The sequence below is a fragment of the Lates calcarifer genome, linkage group LG7_2 (genome assembly GCF_001640805.2).
Source record: "Lates calcarifer isolate ASB-BC8 linkage group LG7_2, TLL_Latcal_v3, whole genome shotgun sequence".
Taxonomy (NCBI): domain Eukaryota; kingdom Metazoa; phylum Chordata; class Actinopteri; family Centropomidae; genus Lates; species Lates calcarifer.
Genome location: NC_066854.1, coordinates 6,884,742 through 6,903,039, shown reverse-complemented (window position 1 = coordinate 6,903,039; position 18,298 = coordinate 6,884,742). Strand labels below are relative to the sequence as shown.

At 43.5% G+C, this 18,298-nt stretch overlaps 1 protein-coding gene across 8 annotated transcripts in view; it reads left to right on the top strand.

Moving 5' to 3' along the window:
- raph1b (Ras association (RalGDS/AF-6) and pleckstrin homology domains 1b) overlaps window positions 1–18,298 on the top strand; it is a 39,464-nt gene that overhangs the window by 10,034 nt on the left and 11,132 nt on the right. For 4 of the 8 annotated variants that reach the window (XM_051065948.1, XM_051065949.1, XM_051065951.1 and 1 more), the window contains 7 exons: window positions 1,445–1,528; window positions 12,696–12,815; window positions 13,189–13,294; window positions 13,427–13,621; window positions 14,219–14,646; window positions 15,425–15,511; window positions 16,144–16,218. In XM_051065948.1, the coding sequence (XP_050921905.1) occupies window positions 12,696–12,815; window positions 13,189–13,294; window positions 13,427–13,621; window positions 14,219–14,646; window positions 15,425–15,511; window positions 16,144–16,218 (1,011 nt within the window). In that variant the 5' untranslated portion in view covers window positions 1,445–1,528. The remainder of the gene's footprint in view (window positions 1–1,444; window positions 1,529–12,695; window positions 12,816–13,188; window positions 13,295–13,426; window positions 13,622–14,218; window positions 14,647–15,424; window positions 15,512–16,143; window positions 16,219–18,298) is intronic. The other 4 variants (XM_051065952.1, XM_051065954.1, XM_051065953.1 and 1 more) reach the window with 4 other exon arrangements.

Below are 18,298 nucleotides of genomic sequence, written 5' to 3'. Positions count from 1 at the left end.
ATTACAGAATTTTGGAAAGAAAACTGAAGAGGAAAATGGAAGTCATGTCTGAAAGTGTTTGATTTGAGTAATGCAGTCATCTCTTTCCTTGTGTGACCACTGATCGTAAGTTGGTCATGTTTATCTGTGCATGTGTTGCAGGCCTGCCTTTGTTTTCAGCGCCGGAGCAGCTGCCTGCCGGCCTCTGTGCTGTTGTGACTGGAGCAACTGTGTTCCCCTGCAGCTGCACAGACCCATGTGTCACTGCCACACCTGTTCTATGGCCTTGTGTTGACTGAGTGATATCACACGTTAACTTGTGTGCAAATTACACCACAGAGTAGGTGGTGGAGGGGGAGGGGTGACCTGTAATTCAAGCAGGCAATTGTGTTTTAAGGCATGCACGAATGACGTGCACATGCGCAAACACACACCAATGTACCAACTCGTCCTCTTTCTAACACTCTCTCCCTGTTAAAAGAAGTCTGTTTGCTGTGAAAACACACACATGCACACACGTCTTTTTTTTTTTTACCAGGGGAAGGGCCACATGCTGTGGGTGAACAACAGTTGGTGTGTGGAAAACGGTGGAACAGCTGAGGCCAGCAGGAATAGCTCCCTAGTAGTTAGCCACAACATCAGCTGCCTACCTCACACACACACACACACACACACAAAGCAAACACACACAATGACCAAATCATAGCACTGATATTTTCCGGCCAGCTCAGCATGTTATAACCTGACATGCCTACATTATATTTTATCGTCAGACTATGATTCAGCATCCAGATCGTTTTAGATAAAACAAGGTTAGTCTTGTGTGAGTCAGATATGAGTTGATGATTTGCTGAAATGTTAAATGTTGTAGCATTGTTGAGACCTGGTGAGTCACAGTTGATTTGCAAGTAAGAGTTTTGACAAGGTTTGAGTTTCTGCTCTGACTCATGTTGTGAAATTATTAGCCTGTGGTGGTTATCATGCTTATGTTAGCGCCGTGTGTGTTTTTATTCATGTGTGTGGCTCTGAAAGGCTTTGTAGTTAAATGAAGAGGGCTTCTGCAGCTCAGATGTCACGTTCTTAATCTTGGGGTAATAATGAAGAGAGTTTATAATGAAAGAAGAACTGTGCTTGATTGCTTTCAGAGCTGTGAGATAAGTGTCTTTTCTAGCTGTGCGTGTCATTTTTGCCTGTGCTTAGTTAAGTCTCTCGCTCAAGCACCCCTCCATCGTTAATCCTCTGCATTCTTGTGACAGTGAAATGGGTCTGCTCTCCTCCGAGCTGCCGGCTGCCAGTTCTCTGTATTCTCCTGCAGTGCGGTGAGAGCAAACGCAGTCGATCCATGAGTTTGGGATTTCACTGACTAATGGCCTCGGATGAGGTGACCAAAGCAGGGATTGTGTTTTGCTACTGCACCAAATCACGTCTGATATATTTTGCTCTTCCTTCTCTCTCTTGCTTCCAGGGGATAAAAGCCCAGTCACGGAGTGGAGTAGTGGTTTTGCCTGACCTTTAACCTCAATAGGAAGGAGAGAAAGCCACTTCAGAGGTAAGAGTTCCTGTAAACCAGAGTGAGTAACTGGTGCCATTGCTGCTTTGTGTGGGTAATAAATTCAGAGCAGAGGAAATAGGAAAGACGAGCATTGACGTAAGCCTCGCACAAATGCCACAGAGATTATTATTTTGACACCAAGGGGAAAGTTATATTTAAGGTGGTCTCAAATGGTGGGGTTTCATGTGCCTCAGACCATGCTATCTGAGCTGTCATCTCGCGATGACCAGCTATCATCTGTCATCTCGCTTCTTGAAATTTTTTAGTCAGTGGAATCCCTAGTTGACAGTGTGGATCCATGTGCTTGTTGTTTGTTGTAAAAAGAGGTAAATGCAGAGTTGTTGGAGTGTAGAGAAATGAGCCCCCCCCCCCCCCCCCCCCCCACACACACACACACACACACACACACATACACACAAAACACCAAAACCCTCAGTCAGAAGGCCTTGTAAATCAAAGCCAAATGAAAGAGGAGTCAAGCCTCTGAGGATCTCGTCAGGGGAGAGTCTTCCTCGCCGAAGGAGATAATTCCTAACTAAAGTGGAACCATGTGAGAGCAAACCGTGGCTGCGGTCTGCAGCAAAGAGATGCTCCTTTTCTCTCACTATTACAGATCTGCGTTGATCAGATCTGATCTGCAAAGCCAGAGCCTCTAGGTTTCCACACGTATTTGCGCAAGAGATGTCAGTTTTCCTTTTTCTTTTTCACACATAGAGTAATCGCTTAATTTACTCATTTTCAGATCAGTTATGTGCAGGGCAAGGAAATCTATTTTTAGGGTGCCGTCATGGCTGTATGACGCTGGTTCTATAGAAGATGCACACATGGCAAAACACCTCTTTTTCCTGCCTGTTGCTAATAACCACAGCCACTCTCAGGTTTATTCTTAACTCACAAATGAGAAAATAAATCAAGTGCATCAAAATGGCTATAGGGGGCTTTTGCTTACACAACACTCAGAACATAGCAGCTTCAAAACTCAAACAACTTCATTAAATTATAAGTCTTCTCAGGACATGCATATCTGGTGAAAACATCTAAAAAACACTAACGGGGGGAAATGTGAATGGACAAAGGCCCAGACTCATACTGGATTATTTTTGTTTTGGAAAACAAACCCGTGATGTGTGAAAAAAAAAGAAAAGAAAAAAAAGCAGTGCAGTGAGGAAGTGGAAGGGAAGCTGGATTTTTTAACTGGGACCCCAGCAGTGATGGAGCCTGAGGCTGAGAGGAGGAAGCCTGCTCCCGTGGATTCAGACTGTTTTAGGAAGTAGGGACGCTCATGTGTCAGAGAGATTTATAAAGGTTTATGGCCACGTGTTGGCGGGTGACTCTGTGTGTGTGTGTGTGTGTGTCAGTGTCATGCGTTTTAAAGGGGAGGTTGTCAGGCAGAGACACTCACTAACTTTGACGCTCAGCTGTCAATATTCTTCAACGTGTACATCACACATTGAAGGCCACAGTTAATATGTCACTCTCTGATGTGGTTGCCGTGGCAACTGTTTCATTCATGCATTGGACAATCTTGAACTAGACTGTCCTTGAAATTACCCCTCACCCCCACGCTGTTCCTGAAGACATACAAGTTGAAACCACACAGACCTTTGGGAAATGAAGTGTGTGTGTGTACATTCCACATTGGAAAGGACAGCAGTATTGGGGCAGCAGGAATGCTGGAGGTGGTGTGTGGCAGGAAACGCATTATTTTGTGTGTGTCTGTCTTGATGAGACACACAAACATGCACTTGGGCATTTGCTTCACGTTCAGATAACAAGAAGCTTTTCAGCAGTAGCCAATCAGAAGTCAGCTGCAAGGGGTTATGAGGCAAAAGGGCCGAGGCGAGGGGGGGAGATGGGAAACGTAGTAGTGAACTAACGGAGGAAGACATGACCAGCTGCTAGTGGCATGTGTGCAGACGTACGTGTGTGTTTCTTTTTCCCTTTAGGCACAACACATTGCACATGGCTGGCTTGTTGCAGAAGGAATGTGTTGTTTACATGGGGATTATCCATCCATGTGTGTGTTTTTGGGCATGTGTTGCATGTGCAGTATGTTACACCTACTGTGCTTTGTATTCCCTAAAACAGGTGGCAGATGTAAACCTCCTCTTCTGCTAGACCAAGCAAAAAAAAAAAATCTGTGTTGGCACCTAAAATGATTTTATTTATCTAGAGCAGGGTGTTTGGAAATCTTCATTAAAGTGTACATTTTGAAGAATTCTGCAAAACTAAAACATGAGTTGAAGATTTACCTCACAGCATTTCAGCAGATCTCTCATCTTTTTTAAGCAGTGCCTGTTTTTTAAGGTCTAGGCTAGTTCTTCTCAGCAGTCAGCCTCTGTTGTCTGCTGCTGCAGTGCTGCATCATGTTTAAAAGTGTGTGTGTGTGTGTGTGTGAAAGAGAGAGAGAGAGAGACAGCGGGCCCACTGCAGCAGACCACCTGAGCCCCTGAGTGGGTGTACAGATACAAGTCTATGTGAGTGTGTGAGTGGATGTAACCCGATCTCCTGAGGGCAGGGACAAGACTATTGATTTCACATTTGGACTGCTGCCCTGCAGGGAAGCTGACACATCCTCTGTCTGTTTGTGTGCAAGGGAGAATGAGCGAGAGAGGGAGGGCGACCAGAGTCTTACCCATGTGACGTGTGTCGCTTGACTTGTAGACCACCGCTTTTTTCCTTAATTACCATAATATGAAACATTGGGAAATTATGGAAATTCAGGCAAACGTCAGCATAATGCTCTGTGGTTATATGAACAAGCAGATGGTCACCCTGTGGACCAGGATGTGGAAACATCACATCAATATGTTAGTTATTAGCAAGGATCTAGGCCAAGCTCACATTGAAGCCTTATGATAGTTGCATGTCTATCCATGGAGCATGTCAGTGTGGAGATGGGCATGTGTGTTGCTGTGGCAACGCCTGCTAGAATAGATGCAGGGCAGCTGAAGTTTGGCTCGCTCTGATATTGTTGAGTTGTTGAGTCCTCACACCTACCGCCCACCAGTGTGACCATGCATTTTTACACTGCCTCTCTTCCCTCGTCTCAGTTTCCCCTGCTCCCCCCCCGACTCCCTCTCCATCTGTCCGCCTCTGACATCCTCCTCATCTTTCTCCCCTCTCTGTCCCCCATCTCTTTTCTCTGCCCCTCCTTCCTAATTGGCTGTATAAGCCAGAGTGGCTCACTGTGTCACGCTCCGCTCGAGTGAACTCGCATGTGTTTGTGGGTCCATATGTGTGCGTTTGTGAACGAGTTCTTCCTCTGCTTGCAGGCTGTTGCTCGTGCTTGACTAATGACACTGGAGCTGTTGTTTTGGCCATCAGGCCCTCCCCTTTATTCACAACCTAATAGCCGGCTCCCTCCCTCCATTATTGTGCCTATCCATCACCCCCTCCATAACTCCCCCCTCCCCTGCTTGCTCGCTGGCTTGTTACCCATCTCATTACTCTTCCCCAATCATTCCTTCCCCCTCAATGCTCTCTGCTCTTCAATGTGACATTTGTCAAGTTTTTGTTGTGTTTGAGTTCTGTGGAACAAAACAGTATAGGGCATATTTACAGTTAAGCTATCTGCTTTGCATGAGGTGGTCAGATATGTTAAAATATTATCATGATACTGATGTTTTTTCAGTAACAGTATTTACGAGAATATGATAAACATTCCTATTAATGTCAGCAGCAGAGAACACATGTCCGTGGTGTCGTTGTCTGCAGAAGATAATGTTGCTGTTATGTTATCTTGATATATTTTTGTACAGCACGTCCTGGAGTGCTGACTGATGCACAGTAGCAGCAGTGTTACTTTCATTTTGAGGCCATGCTTGCCTGTGCTGTGAATCATAACGAACATTTCAACACAGTATTGTTGATATCATGATAAGACATTTAGAAATGACATAGATATTCATGATATTCATCATGAATGAGACACATTCCTGTTGGGGTATGACTTTTATTTTATGTTTGGTGGTGTGTTTTCTTCTGTACTAGAGTCTGAGAGCAGAAAAAGCTGAAACATCAATGGTAAATGTCAGATTTTGATGTCCGTCCCTCAGAATTATAGAGCTAGACTGTTTTTTTTCCATTTTCTATTTCTGTTTGTCTGTTTTATTTCGAAGTGTTTTATATATATATCCAGACGTCTGCTGTGTTATCATGAACTCCTAAGTAGAAATGTTGGGGGAAAATTGGTACAAGTACAAGATGTCATCATGAAAAAGTGCAATGAACATCAGCATCACTAAACAACATCATAATAAGAGTGCCAGTGTTCTTATAGCGCATTACCAAAATCACTTCAGCCTCTCTTCCCAAATCTGAACCTGTGATCATTTTGTCACAAACTTTGCTTCTATAACCTTTACAGCTGCATCCACCCAACATGTTTCGTTTCATAGAGGATGCACACACAGAGTATTATGTCATTTTTAGCGCCAGGCGTCAGTGGCCGCTGCAGGTCAGTTGAGGTTGACGGGCCAACCACACCCAGCCAGACTTTGGATGTTAGCCGAGTAGCTGCTCCCTCATTCAAAGAGTTCTTTCAGTGGCACTGCTAGCTTCAGCTCATAGTCAGTTTCCTCTTTCCACTTTTAACTTGCATTTGTCCATGTGACACAGTGACATCGGGTGTCTGGTCTCCCTCGCTCCTCTCCTGCTGTGACGTCTGTGTATAAAGGGAGTTGACCAGGAAAAAGGGCAAGGCAAGGGAAGAAAGGAGGGATGGGAACGGAAATGAGCAAACAACCACAGGCTGTGCTGAAAGCATGAGCATAGAAATAACCATTATTACATACTCACATTTACAATGAGATTATATCTGTTTTATGTCTGAAAGGCAGCGAAACCAAGCATTTAAGAGCAGCAGTAAAGGTTTTGTTCGCTCTTGACATACGCCTTGTTTTTAATGTCTAACCACAAATGAGAACACGAGTCGCGCTCTGGTGTGCATATAAGCTTTAAACAGCCTCAGTATGACACAGGATATCATTATGATATCTTGACACTTGGCATTTCCATGTGTGTTTTATTGCTTGAGTTTTATAGGCCATGCAAGCTGTGATGACAATTAGACACATGTATGTGTAACAGGTGAGTCATAGTCTGTCAAGCAAAAAGCAACAGATAAGGGGTTGACATGACAGAGAGAGAAGGTGAAATGAATGTCTTTTATGTATTTGAGAGTGTAGCAGATGGTGGGTGCTGTTTTATGTCATGTTAAAGGGTAGTTGAAAGCCAACCCTAGTGATTACCATATATCAGAATGTTACATAAGAAATGATATTTAAAAACATATAAAATTAACATGTACTTTTACTGCTTTTAAATGATAACCTGGGCCTCATTTTCCCATGTTGTCTGGATAGGATTCCCACTGAGACTGACCTTTTTCTTTAACCAGAGACATTGCTGTATATCACAACCAGGCTCCATTGACAAAAACATAAATTTTCTGCTTAGTAAAATTACTGTTTTTGTCCATGGAGTCTAGTAGTGGTATATAGTGATGTTTCTGGTGAAAGAGAGAGGATCTTACTCTTTAATAAAATGATCTATCTCTGTAGGAATCTTATCCATAATGTTTTCAGACACTCGGAATAACAACTACAAACAGCAGCTGTTTGTAGTTTCCAGGTACATCGTTCTTGTCCAATACTGCACCGATTCCAAAGTCCTATCAATCATTTGCACCCGAAAACATGCGAAAATAAAGCCTAGGTTAAAAAATACCAAAGCTATCCTTTTAATACTGCAATTTCAGAAACAACATGTGTACAACTACTGGATTTTAACAAGGAAGTTAGTCACCAGGGAATGGACGTAAAAATATTTGAGTGTTTGCATTTACATATCTTGATACACAACAGTAAAGTGGCACTCCCTCTCGCTGTTTCTCACTCACAATTTCCCAAGAGTCAGTCAGCAGTATTTAGAGTATGGGGGCAGGTATTGTAGCCAGGCCTGCCCCGGCTGTGTTTGGAGCTATTCCTAGCCACGGGAATGCTAAATGTTTTACTTGTTCCCTCTGTTTGAGCTTTGTCTGTGTCTGCCCCCGGAGACTCTTGTCACTGTGAGCATTTGTGTCCCACTAAACTCTTAAGAATTCCCACTCCCTATTTGCAGCCAAGCGCCACAGCGCTGTATTCATGCCTCATAAGAGTTCACTGAGTTTCTATAATTGCCATGTTGTTTTCTAGCCCCCATGCCCAGACATTTCCGGTCTCTTTTGGCTCACTTTGGTGCAACGATGTTGAGAATATTTTTAGACGAGAGGTGTCAGAAAGCTGTTTTTTAAAGATGATTTGAAAGAATAATGCAAGAGCTGTGAGGACAAGATGGCTTTGAAAGTTTGTGTGTAATTCACTGTTTTTCCAAGGCAGAAATGATGAGAGCCAAAGGACTGATGCCCGGTTCTCATTAGCTCTCATTGCAACGTTATAAAACTAACACACGCAATATGATAGGTGGAGTATTTGGTCCAGAAATAGTCTATTTAGAAGTGCTTGATGGAAACATCCAATCAGTCGTCAGCAGCAGGAGTATCTGGCCACAATAATGTTTACACAGCTAAGGTCATGTTCCACATCCCAGGACGCCTATTTCCTGTGTGATTGAAATATGAAAGGATTTATTTGTAACTCAAATGTTAGGGGCAATTTAGCATTTGAATATCAACAGGGAGTGGGAACAGAGCAGCTGGTGGAGATATTGTCAGTGGCAGGCTGTTTTCCTTTTCTCTTGTCTTTTTTTTCTTTTAGATTGTATGGATTCAATTAGCTTTTTAGTTTATTTTCATACAAAGTCATTGAATTCAGTGCAATAAACAGGACTTGATGCAGAAGGTTAGTGAGTTGCAGTCCTCTAGCTAAAATGCTGAATCATAAAAGTTGTGTTTGTCTGTCCCAGATGCAGTTTAATACGAACCAAATGAACAACAATACCCTGTCCTGTCATGCAAACCGAATTAAGATGGAGCCAGGCGTGGAGACCTAGTCTGACCTGTGATGTCATGTTGCACTCTCCCGTTCTCTTTGTCTCACACATTTATTTTGTGACTTTCCTTCCTCTTTGGCAGCTTTTTATCTCTCCTCTTGTTTCTTTTTCTCATTCCTTTCTCAAGAAAGTCCCCTCAGCTGGGTTTTCTTCTTTGTGTTCTCATGGGCTTCCTCTGGATGCTTCAGTTTTCTCCCACCACAAAGACGTGTGTCAGGAACATGCTGGCCAATTACCCTTAACCTAGCTGACTTAGAGACTGGCCTCAGAACTGGACTCAGTCCTGAATATTTAAGAGAGATCAAATGCAGAGGACTCGGGAGCAAGGACCAAGGGGATTAATGTTATGTGATTAAATGTTTAAAAACTTAACCTGAGATGTCTCTGTAACTAATTCAGAGTCTCGTCTGTGGTTTGTTTGTCACATTTGGTGTTAAAATAGGCCTCAGGCAGCTCCAGTCATCCCAAGTCATGTGATCTAGAATGTGACAAAAAGTCAGCGAGTTCACTTTTGAACCAATACAGCAGTGTTTTCCTGCCTCGAATGAAGTTACTCTTTCTTATTCATTAACCCACTTTCTATGACTAAACAGCTGTGTTTACTGTAATCAGTTTGCGTGATTTAGGCCTGACATCAGCAGCAGACAGAAACTTAGAGCCTCGTTTTTATAAAGATTCAGTGGTGTAGCAGTTGTCTCAGAGTTTGTTGTTAGGAGTAGAAACTATAGAAAACTCTTCCAGACACTATTCTTCTCTTTGTGCAGCGACTTAACATCTAGTCTTCATATCGCTCCCTTTTCCAATCCTCTCGACACTCTCTGATATGAACGACTTAGTCTAAAGATAGACATGTCCTCCTCTTCCTCCTCCACCTCCTCTTCATCCTCCTCAGCACCGGATGCTTGCCGTGCTTTCTCTAAGATTCAGAGAGATTTTCATTTTCCCAGAACACACTTTTCATCTTCCCCTCTCTCCCCCATCTCCCTTCGCCAGCGCTTCAGCATTTGCAGGGAACTGCAAGTGTTTACATGGTAGCCAAAAAAGGCTGCAGAGGGAGACTCCACTGGGAAGACCTTTGACCTCTAACCTTTCACCCTAGACCCGTGAGTGCTAGGAGACAGATGAGTGCCGGTCATGCTCAGACAAGAGAGAGAGGGGGACCGTGGAGGATCGGGGGGGTGGGGTTTGGTTTGCAGTGTTGCCTGTCAGAGTGCACGCTCTCTCTCTCACACACACATACTCAGAGAACGCTTCCTCACATCCCTGAGTCTCGCTCAGGTCATGCTCCATAAGCTTAAAAGCAGGGCCTCAGGTGGTAATTCACTTAAACCTGCAGCTGCATCTGCCATTCAGGCTCTGATTCCATTAAAATGACCGCAGCAGAGCTATTTTCAAAGTGCTTGTTTTTGAGTGCGTATATCATTCCTTTTCTGTCTGTCTCAGATTTTTATTCTACTTGCAGTTGAATTGCATACGTACTTACAGCAGATATATACGTCTGTGTGTGCCTACCTGCAAATGTGTATAACTATTGTGATGCACCGCAGGCTGATTTCTGTTTAAACACAGCTGTTAAATCTCCTGCAGCGAGACTCATTTCTTGTGTGTGTATTTACAGATGGAAGCTGCACCTCAGAGTATTGGCAGACACAGTGCAAGCTCATTTGATTTTGGCCATTTCCTCTTCCTGTCTGCGTCCAGCCATGATGTCATACAGCAGGGATACTCAAACCTTTTCATGGTGGGGGGAATCCCCAAATAGATATGTCTTTGACTAAGGGGCCCCAAATGGAGCCTCATTTGAGGGCAGCCATGTAGATAAATGGTGGTTGAAGTTCTGTGGTAGTAGTATGGTACTATGTAATTTACATGATAGCAAACTGCTGTGTGCTTTTGTCATTTTAATGGCAAACCACTAGGTCATCCTCAGGGATGTAGCGAGTGTATGTAAGGGTGGGAAGTCCGGATCCCACTCTCAGGACCCTGAAATCCTCCTTCTACCCACAAGTCCCTCCCATCCCCAAGAAGTGGCACAGATAAAAAAAAACCAAAGGACAGCTGGAGTTTCCTGCCAAGAAACAGGCCATGAGGGAAATCAGGAATTCTGCACATCCTGGTCATTTCCTGTTCCGACTCCCACACACACACGTTCACGATTGTACTTCACACATGCACGCACACACTTGGTTAAGTTGTTTTTGTTTACTCACTTAGACTCTATCTCGTTCGACAAGATGACAAGTCCGTTTTCCTCGTGTGTTTGATATGCATGCCAAAGCAGGAAGCCATCCATCATCAACAATGTAATACACACACACACACACACGCACAGAGTAGTGGCAGCTTTGGCTTGTAATACCATCTGTAGAGACAAAAAGGCTGAGATGGGAGGCTGGGGAAGTATATTTCTACATGCAGCACATACAGTGACTTTAAGGAGCAGAGCACGTGTGCCGTCTGGAATGTGATCTGTAACGAGCACCCCTCAACCACTCCGTGTGTGTGTTTGTCTTCAGCTGACCGATTTTCAATGTGTTGCTATCATATTCCTGTTTGCTTTGCCAAACGCCCGTCTGTTTTATTGCCTTTCACCTACTGCCTGTTTTATTACCTGCTTTTATCACCTTTTAACAACAAAGCATCACTTTCAGATTGCTTCTCAAGTATTCAGCATAACCATAAAGGCTTAGTCGCACAATAAAACACACATATACACATGTTGAGCCACATGTACACATTTCGCTAGATCAAAAGAACAGGGGTCACTGGAGGGGTTAATCCTGGTTTGGTACAGTCCCCACTAGTGACTGACGCCACACAGTGTGGATAACAAGAGGGAATGACACCCCCTGAAAACATCAATGGGATTACCCAGGAATATTCCACCTGACCTGACTGTATTGGGGGGCACTGGACTGTACCAAGACAGGGGTTCTCTTAAGGGGGGAAGTATGTTATCAGATTGTACTCTCATTTACTTTATTACTACGATTTAATAATTTTTTTTTTGTGTGTGTGTGTGTGTGTTTGGGTGCGGCAAGCAAAGTGTGTGCCCTCTGTAACTTCTCCTGGCAGCTGACCAGGCGTGACTCCTCCTGTGCATAACCGCACTTTGCTGAAGCTTGGATGGCTTCTTCCTCTGAGCACATTGGCATGTGTGGGTGTTTATTCGTTCTCCAGGTTGGGTAATATCATATTGTCTAAACAGTATGACTACCCAGATGACCTAGAAATGATATGAGGAAACAGGGAGGGACGTAGTCATATGGTTACATATTGTGGAATTGGGCCATTTTTGCACTGATCTTTGTACAGCGCATATAGGTTTAATCTTTTAAACCACATATCCTTGAGTTTTATGTTTTTATTCAGTGTTTTGTCTAATGTCAAGGCAGGCAAATGTTTATTAAACATCCTCAGAGTGTCTGATATTCAGTGATTCCTAACCATATGCAATATATCCGCAGGGATGTGATTCTTCTACCTCTGTAAAATATCAATATTACTAATAATTCTTTCCCAAGCCTGTCACCTGTTCTGTTGCATTACAGGATATAAGCTGCTGGGACTGAGTTATACCACTTTCTTCTGTGTCCAGTAGAGGGAGCTCTGTCATCACCTTTGACTGCACATGGCTGGGCTCACTAAGCCCTCCTTCACTCACACTGGCCCATATATCCATTAATACCACCTGCTAGTGGTTTGATTCATATCCTCTGGTATGTCCATGGTGCAGTGATTCACTGCAGACTTATAGATCACCAAAGCACTCAGAATGTCGATTTAGGTGATCAGTTGGCGTTCGGCGCCCTCTTCCTTCCTCCAGCATCCCCTACCTTTGGATACTTAGCTTGAAGTATGGATGTTGGGTGTGTCAGCGGTGAACAGCACACTCGACACTACAGGGCATTCCACCGATCAGACTGCATAGGGTGCCCGCTAGGGGTCCGTGAGCGGTTGTCATGGTAACAGGCAGTGAGGTTGGCATGAGCTGAAGGTTTTTTTTTTTTCTTCCCTCCCTTCTTTAGATCACTCCTGCTATGTGGGTGTGATCTGACAGTGTGTGAATTTGTGTACATGTGTGGAATCATCTTACAGTGTCTCATTTTGTGTGTGTGTCTGTGTGTGTATGTATGTGTGTGTGTGTGTGTGTGTGTGTGTGTGTGTGTAGATGGAGCAGGTATCAGATGATGAGTTGGACCATGGAGCAGAGGAGGACAGCGATAAGGAGGATCAGGACCTGGACAAGATGTTTGGAGCTTGGCTGGGAGAGTTGGACAAGCTCACACAGGTTAACACGGACACTGACACACACACACACACGCAGAGTAATGGTGGTTGGTTACACAGATACAGACTCACACAGGTAGAAGAGCACGGAGAGAAGAAGGGAGCTGTATCCATAGCAACCTTAACACTGCTAATCCTGTCTCCCTATACTGTATCCTAGCAACTCCCCTCCCACCACCACTTTGTATTGTGTATTTGTGCAGGTCTGCCTGAGAGTGTGTGTGTGTGTGTGTGTGTGTGTGTGTGTGTGTGTGACTAAGGAGTCTAGCAGGCAGGCATGGTTGCTTAGATCCTGAGGTTTGACTGTAACGTCAGAATGCGTGTGGTTTTTGCATATGTGCACCTCAAGTATTTCTTCTGTGTGTTCTCTGCAGAGTCTGGATGATGGCAGGCCACAGAAAGCACTGCAGAAGCCTCCCCTCAGACAGGAGACAAACATGGCCAACTTCTCCTACCGCTTCTCAATGTATAACATAAACGGTGAGACCTCATTCACAGTATGAATAAAGCAGATCAGAAAAAGGTCAGAAAAATGGATTAATGACCCCCCTCGCTTGTCAACCATGCCCTCCTCTCTGATCATTCTGCATCCTTTATCTTTGCTCCCTGCAGAGGCCTTGAACCAGGGAGACACGGTGGACCTGGATGCCCTGATGGCTGACCTGTGCTCAATCGAACAGGAGCTCAATACCATATCCAGACCAAACTCCACGGCTCGCGGCCAGAGCAAAGGCCAGCAGAGGGCCCCCGGGGGGCGTAGTGCCAGCACCAAGCACACGGGCACCAGTGGAGGGGGGAGCAGTGGAGGTAGTCTCACTGAGTAATGTGCATTCACAACAGTGATCCATGTAGTATTTTAACATTAATAAAATATTTGTTGCAGCAATCCCTAAACAATAATGACATACTTTGTTTACATTTTACATAGAATTCCACATTGTTGGACTTGGATGATTGTTGGACTTGCTATGCAACAAAAAGGGGGAATGGTTTATTAAATAAAACAGGAAGATGTCACTCTTCTGGTGCAAATGGAGCTTCTTTGGAGGCAGTAAAAGGCTAGTGCGGGGAAAAAAAACAATCACATGCAGAGTAATAATATAGAGGAGGAAGAAGAACTGCCATCATCCTGTTTACATTTAAATTAGATTACATTTATAACCTAACCTAATTTATATGATCATTTATGTTGTATACATACTGTATATAGATGTTTAAAGATGCTACACATAGCAGCTGAAATCCAACTGGGATGTGCAGTGAATTCAGTCCAATATTAAGACATGAACTCGTTCTGAAAAAGCATTTGATATATGTGGGTGACATATTATTTAAAATTGAGTGCATGTAGAGATATTTTCTTCCTTTGTCTGAGCTGTGTCAAAACTCTGAACTCCCAAACAGGAAGTACCAGTAGCAGCACCCGAGCATCGCCGGCCAACACAGTACGAGGAGGCAGCGTCAGTGCCCGCCCCGCGGCCTCCAACATCTCCCTGGATGACATCACCTCTCAGCTGGAGAAGGCCTCCCTCAGCATGGACGAAGCGGCCCGTCAGACGTCCTCCTCTTCCTCCTCCTCCTCCTCTTCGTTCTCCTCCACAACGCTCCGACGGCCCTCGTCGGGGTCGTCTGGTAGTGGGCAGCATCGCCGGACAGGCTCGGTGGGCGCGGTCAGCGAGCAGGAGGCTCCATCCCAGCGGTCCAGTGTAAATTCAGCATGTGCCTCAGCGTCCAGCATGGACTCCCTGGACATTGATAAAGTGATGACGGGAGGAGAGGTGGAGGGCCAGGGCAGCCCCAGCACACAAGGACAAAACCAGACCAGCACTGAGGTATGACCTACACTGAAGTACACGCAAACACTGAAAAATACAAGAGGTAGACACAGTATGATCAACTAATGAGAAAGTGTGTGTGGGCGCCGTAATGCTAAAGACATGTACGTTTCCACGTGCATCGGTAAGTGAAACCTGTGTTCATGAGGTTTGGGGTCAATTCAGTTTCTGCTCAAGCACTGAAGACATAAAGGCCATACTGTATAGCACACTGATTAACAACCAAGCAGTCATTTGGATTCCTAAGAGAATCCAAATCCTGAATTTGCTGAATCGACCTCAATCCAGCCCTGATCCTGCATGTTTAACCACACAGCATGACATATGGAAGCAACTGCATGCCTGAAATGTACTGAGGGTCAATCCACAATACGGCCCGTGTATTGTGCATTGGAATGGTGTATTAATGAATACATTGTAATCGCCTTTTAATCTCCTAAGCGTGACTTGGATTACAATGTTAACACCTACCATTTCTGAACTTCTTTGTTCACTCACCGAGCATCTTGGCTTTCTAACAAAAACAAAAAATTAGTTGTCACAAGTACGTCTGAGAGGAGATTAACCTGTTTCAGCAGTAAACACTTAAAAGAATAATGTTTATGTGACTTGTAGGAGAGGGGAAAAGATCCTTTAAAAGAAAATGTTTATATGATAACACAATATCTTCAGCATGTCCCCTGTCCCCCTGCATGTCTTCACATTATCTGTGTTTGCATCCTTTCCTATATCTGTGGTGTCTATCCACACACACCTTGCCTGCACCTTTTCCCAGCATGTCACACTGAGACGGGCCAACGGTAAGCCAGCCAGACGGCAGCTTGACTTCACCTCACAAGAGGGTGAAGTGGATCGGGCCACTGTAAGTGCATGTGTGCGAGCTTGCAGTTGTGCATGTGTGTGTGGAGGCATTTGCCCGTGTAAGGCTGCACGGTTATTTAGAGTGAAATCATATGTTGAAATTCTTCTTTTGAACCATTTCTGTTCCATTAGTTTGTCTATTTATGATGATGCAAGAGACCAAGAATCATTGCAATAGAATATTAATTGGCTGAATATCAGAGCTGACATTTTAGTTTTAGTGTGCAGCCTTTGGTTTGTGTGTAATGCATGCACATGTAACCATAAGCATAAAGGTGTGTATGGTGTGAAAATAGGATTGTGTATATGTTTGTGGAATGTAGGCTGTAGGTTTTGCAGCCAGCCACAATGCACTGTATACTGTATATTCACACACTCCAGTCTGTTGCAGTCATGTGCATATCTATAGTACCTCTCACAATCATTGCTTCTTTACCCACAGCTGCAGCTAATGACAACCACAACTGCTGAGCCGCTCCATTTATGGAACCTTCTCTCGCTTCCACGCTTCTTTTTATACAAAATAAGATCAAAACACCTGCGATTAATAAGCCTCCAAGAATCATCTCGCACTGACTTCTCTATATTTTGTCTGTTCCTCTGCTCTCCTTTTTTATCTCCTCTTCACCCAAGCACTCCTATCTGGACCGAGAAACCTCACTCATTTTGAAAAGTATAGCTGGAAAGCCTTCTCACCTCCTGACCAAGGTGACTTCCTCATACATTCGCTTCTTTTGTTTTTTGCTTGTGTGTGTACACTGCTCTTCTCTTCTGCTTTGCATGTCCTTTAGTGGAAAAATCCATCTTGATAACACAGTTAAAACACAGCTGCTCGCAATCAGGCTCATGTATTTATTTACTTACTTTTTAAAAATTGTCAAAGGTCATTTTTTTAGCTGACAATGGGATGTCAGCTTTTGCCATCTGGAGAAGCACCCTGATTGTCTCCGACAGGATCAGGGTTTTTCTCTGGCGGCTGTCAAACAGTATTCTTTGGAATAAATTATAATATAATAAAATGTTCATGATCATATATCCAACAACATGAGAGTATCAGAATGGATTTTTCCTCTTCATCATTGACCATGCTTATAGATTGAATTCACTTGATTATTTTTTCCTACATGCTTCCACATTCATCTTTCACGGGCATGTAGCCTTTTCACAAAAATCTCAGTGGGATTTTCTTTTATCTCTTTCTCCATGCTTTTGATTTGCACTCTGTCTTCATTAGGAAAGGAAATATGATTTGATGTCATTAGAGCTGCGACGATTAGTCATTTAATCAATGGGTCAATTGGTAATAGATTAATTGGCACCAATTTTGATAGAAGCTTTCTGAACAATTATGAGTTTGCTCTGATTGAGGAGCTGGAGTTAAAGGAGCTATTTGTAAGTTTTTGTTATTGCTACTTAGTCAACGCATAAACAGCTGTTTACTTACCAGTTTAGAAGAAATGTTGTGAGTTTGGCATCAGACTTCATTCCTTTACTCTTCACGAGCTGCATCCAGCAACAGAAAACAACAGCAAGGTTTTTCTAGTTCTTCCCCTCCTTTCTTCTACTGAAGTTAGCATGCTAACCAGCTATCCCGTGTCATCACTTTCCAATAGCAGCTCACTGTAGCGTCCAGACTGCCCTGAAGAAGTAGAGCTGCTCAGAGGCCATATTCTAACCTCTTTTATTGTTAATGCAACAGTGACTGAAGCTCTTGGCAGGCAACCATGAGCTCCACCAGCCCCAAGCAAGAGACCATGTTTGGCAGCAGAAAAAACTTACAAATAGCGCCTTTTCCACCATTTTCTGACATTATATAGATTAAACTATTGATTAGTTCATTCATAATTAAAATAATCATTAGTTGCAGCCCTATATGTTATCTCAAAGTTGTGTGTTTATGTTGTTCTATGCTTGAATTAGAATTGATTTGGGGAATATTGAACTGGAACTGCAGGTTAATGTTAATGAGCTTTCCATTTAAAGGGAATTTACTGCATTTGCTTTGCTATTCCATATATTTAAATTTTATGTATGAACTTAACAATGCTCATACAAACACAAGACAATGAAATGCACAAAGCCCCGGTGGATATGTGCCTGAAAACAGTGGAGTTTCTAATTCACATCTATTTATCTGTCATGTTGGTCCCCCTAAGTTCTCAACACTGTATTTTGCTGTAAACCTCTTGGCAGTCATCAGGTTTCCCAGCAAATGTATTGGTCGCAGCCTTTGGCTCCCGTGCAGAGCTTATGCCGATCAGATGTGTGCAGATTTGTGGTTTCAAGTTGGCCGCTGTCGATTGTGATTTATCCCACCGTTGCTATACGACACGTAGCCAAGTGCACAGCAAGCGATTCCAAGAGAGGTAAACGCTGAAGGCTGGAGCTCCCTAAATCCTGTTATGATTTAATAATCCCGAGAGCTTTTGCTGAATACGAGACAAACCACAAATTATTCTAATCTTAGATAGTGTAAGGGTTCTTCCGTGAGTCTGGAAAACTCTAGTGAAAGATTTTGGTTACTTTGAGAACTTCACAATAAAAGACAGCCTTGTACTATTCATGTAAGAGAAGACTTGACAGATCTTCATCAGTGGTTTTTGGCATTGAAATCAGATTTCTTTTTAAAACCCTTGCAGTTATCTCCATTTATTCGAATATATAATAGATGTGAAGCTGGCTGGCTGACTGAATTCATCTGTCCTCAAAATTTTCAGCCAAAATCTTGCTGTGGCAGTGACTTTTTCTCTTTGTATTACAAAACAATGGAATAAATTCAATGTTTCAA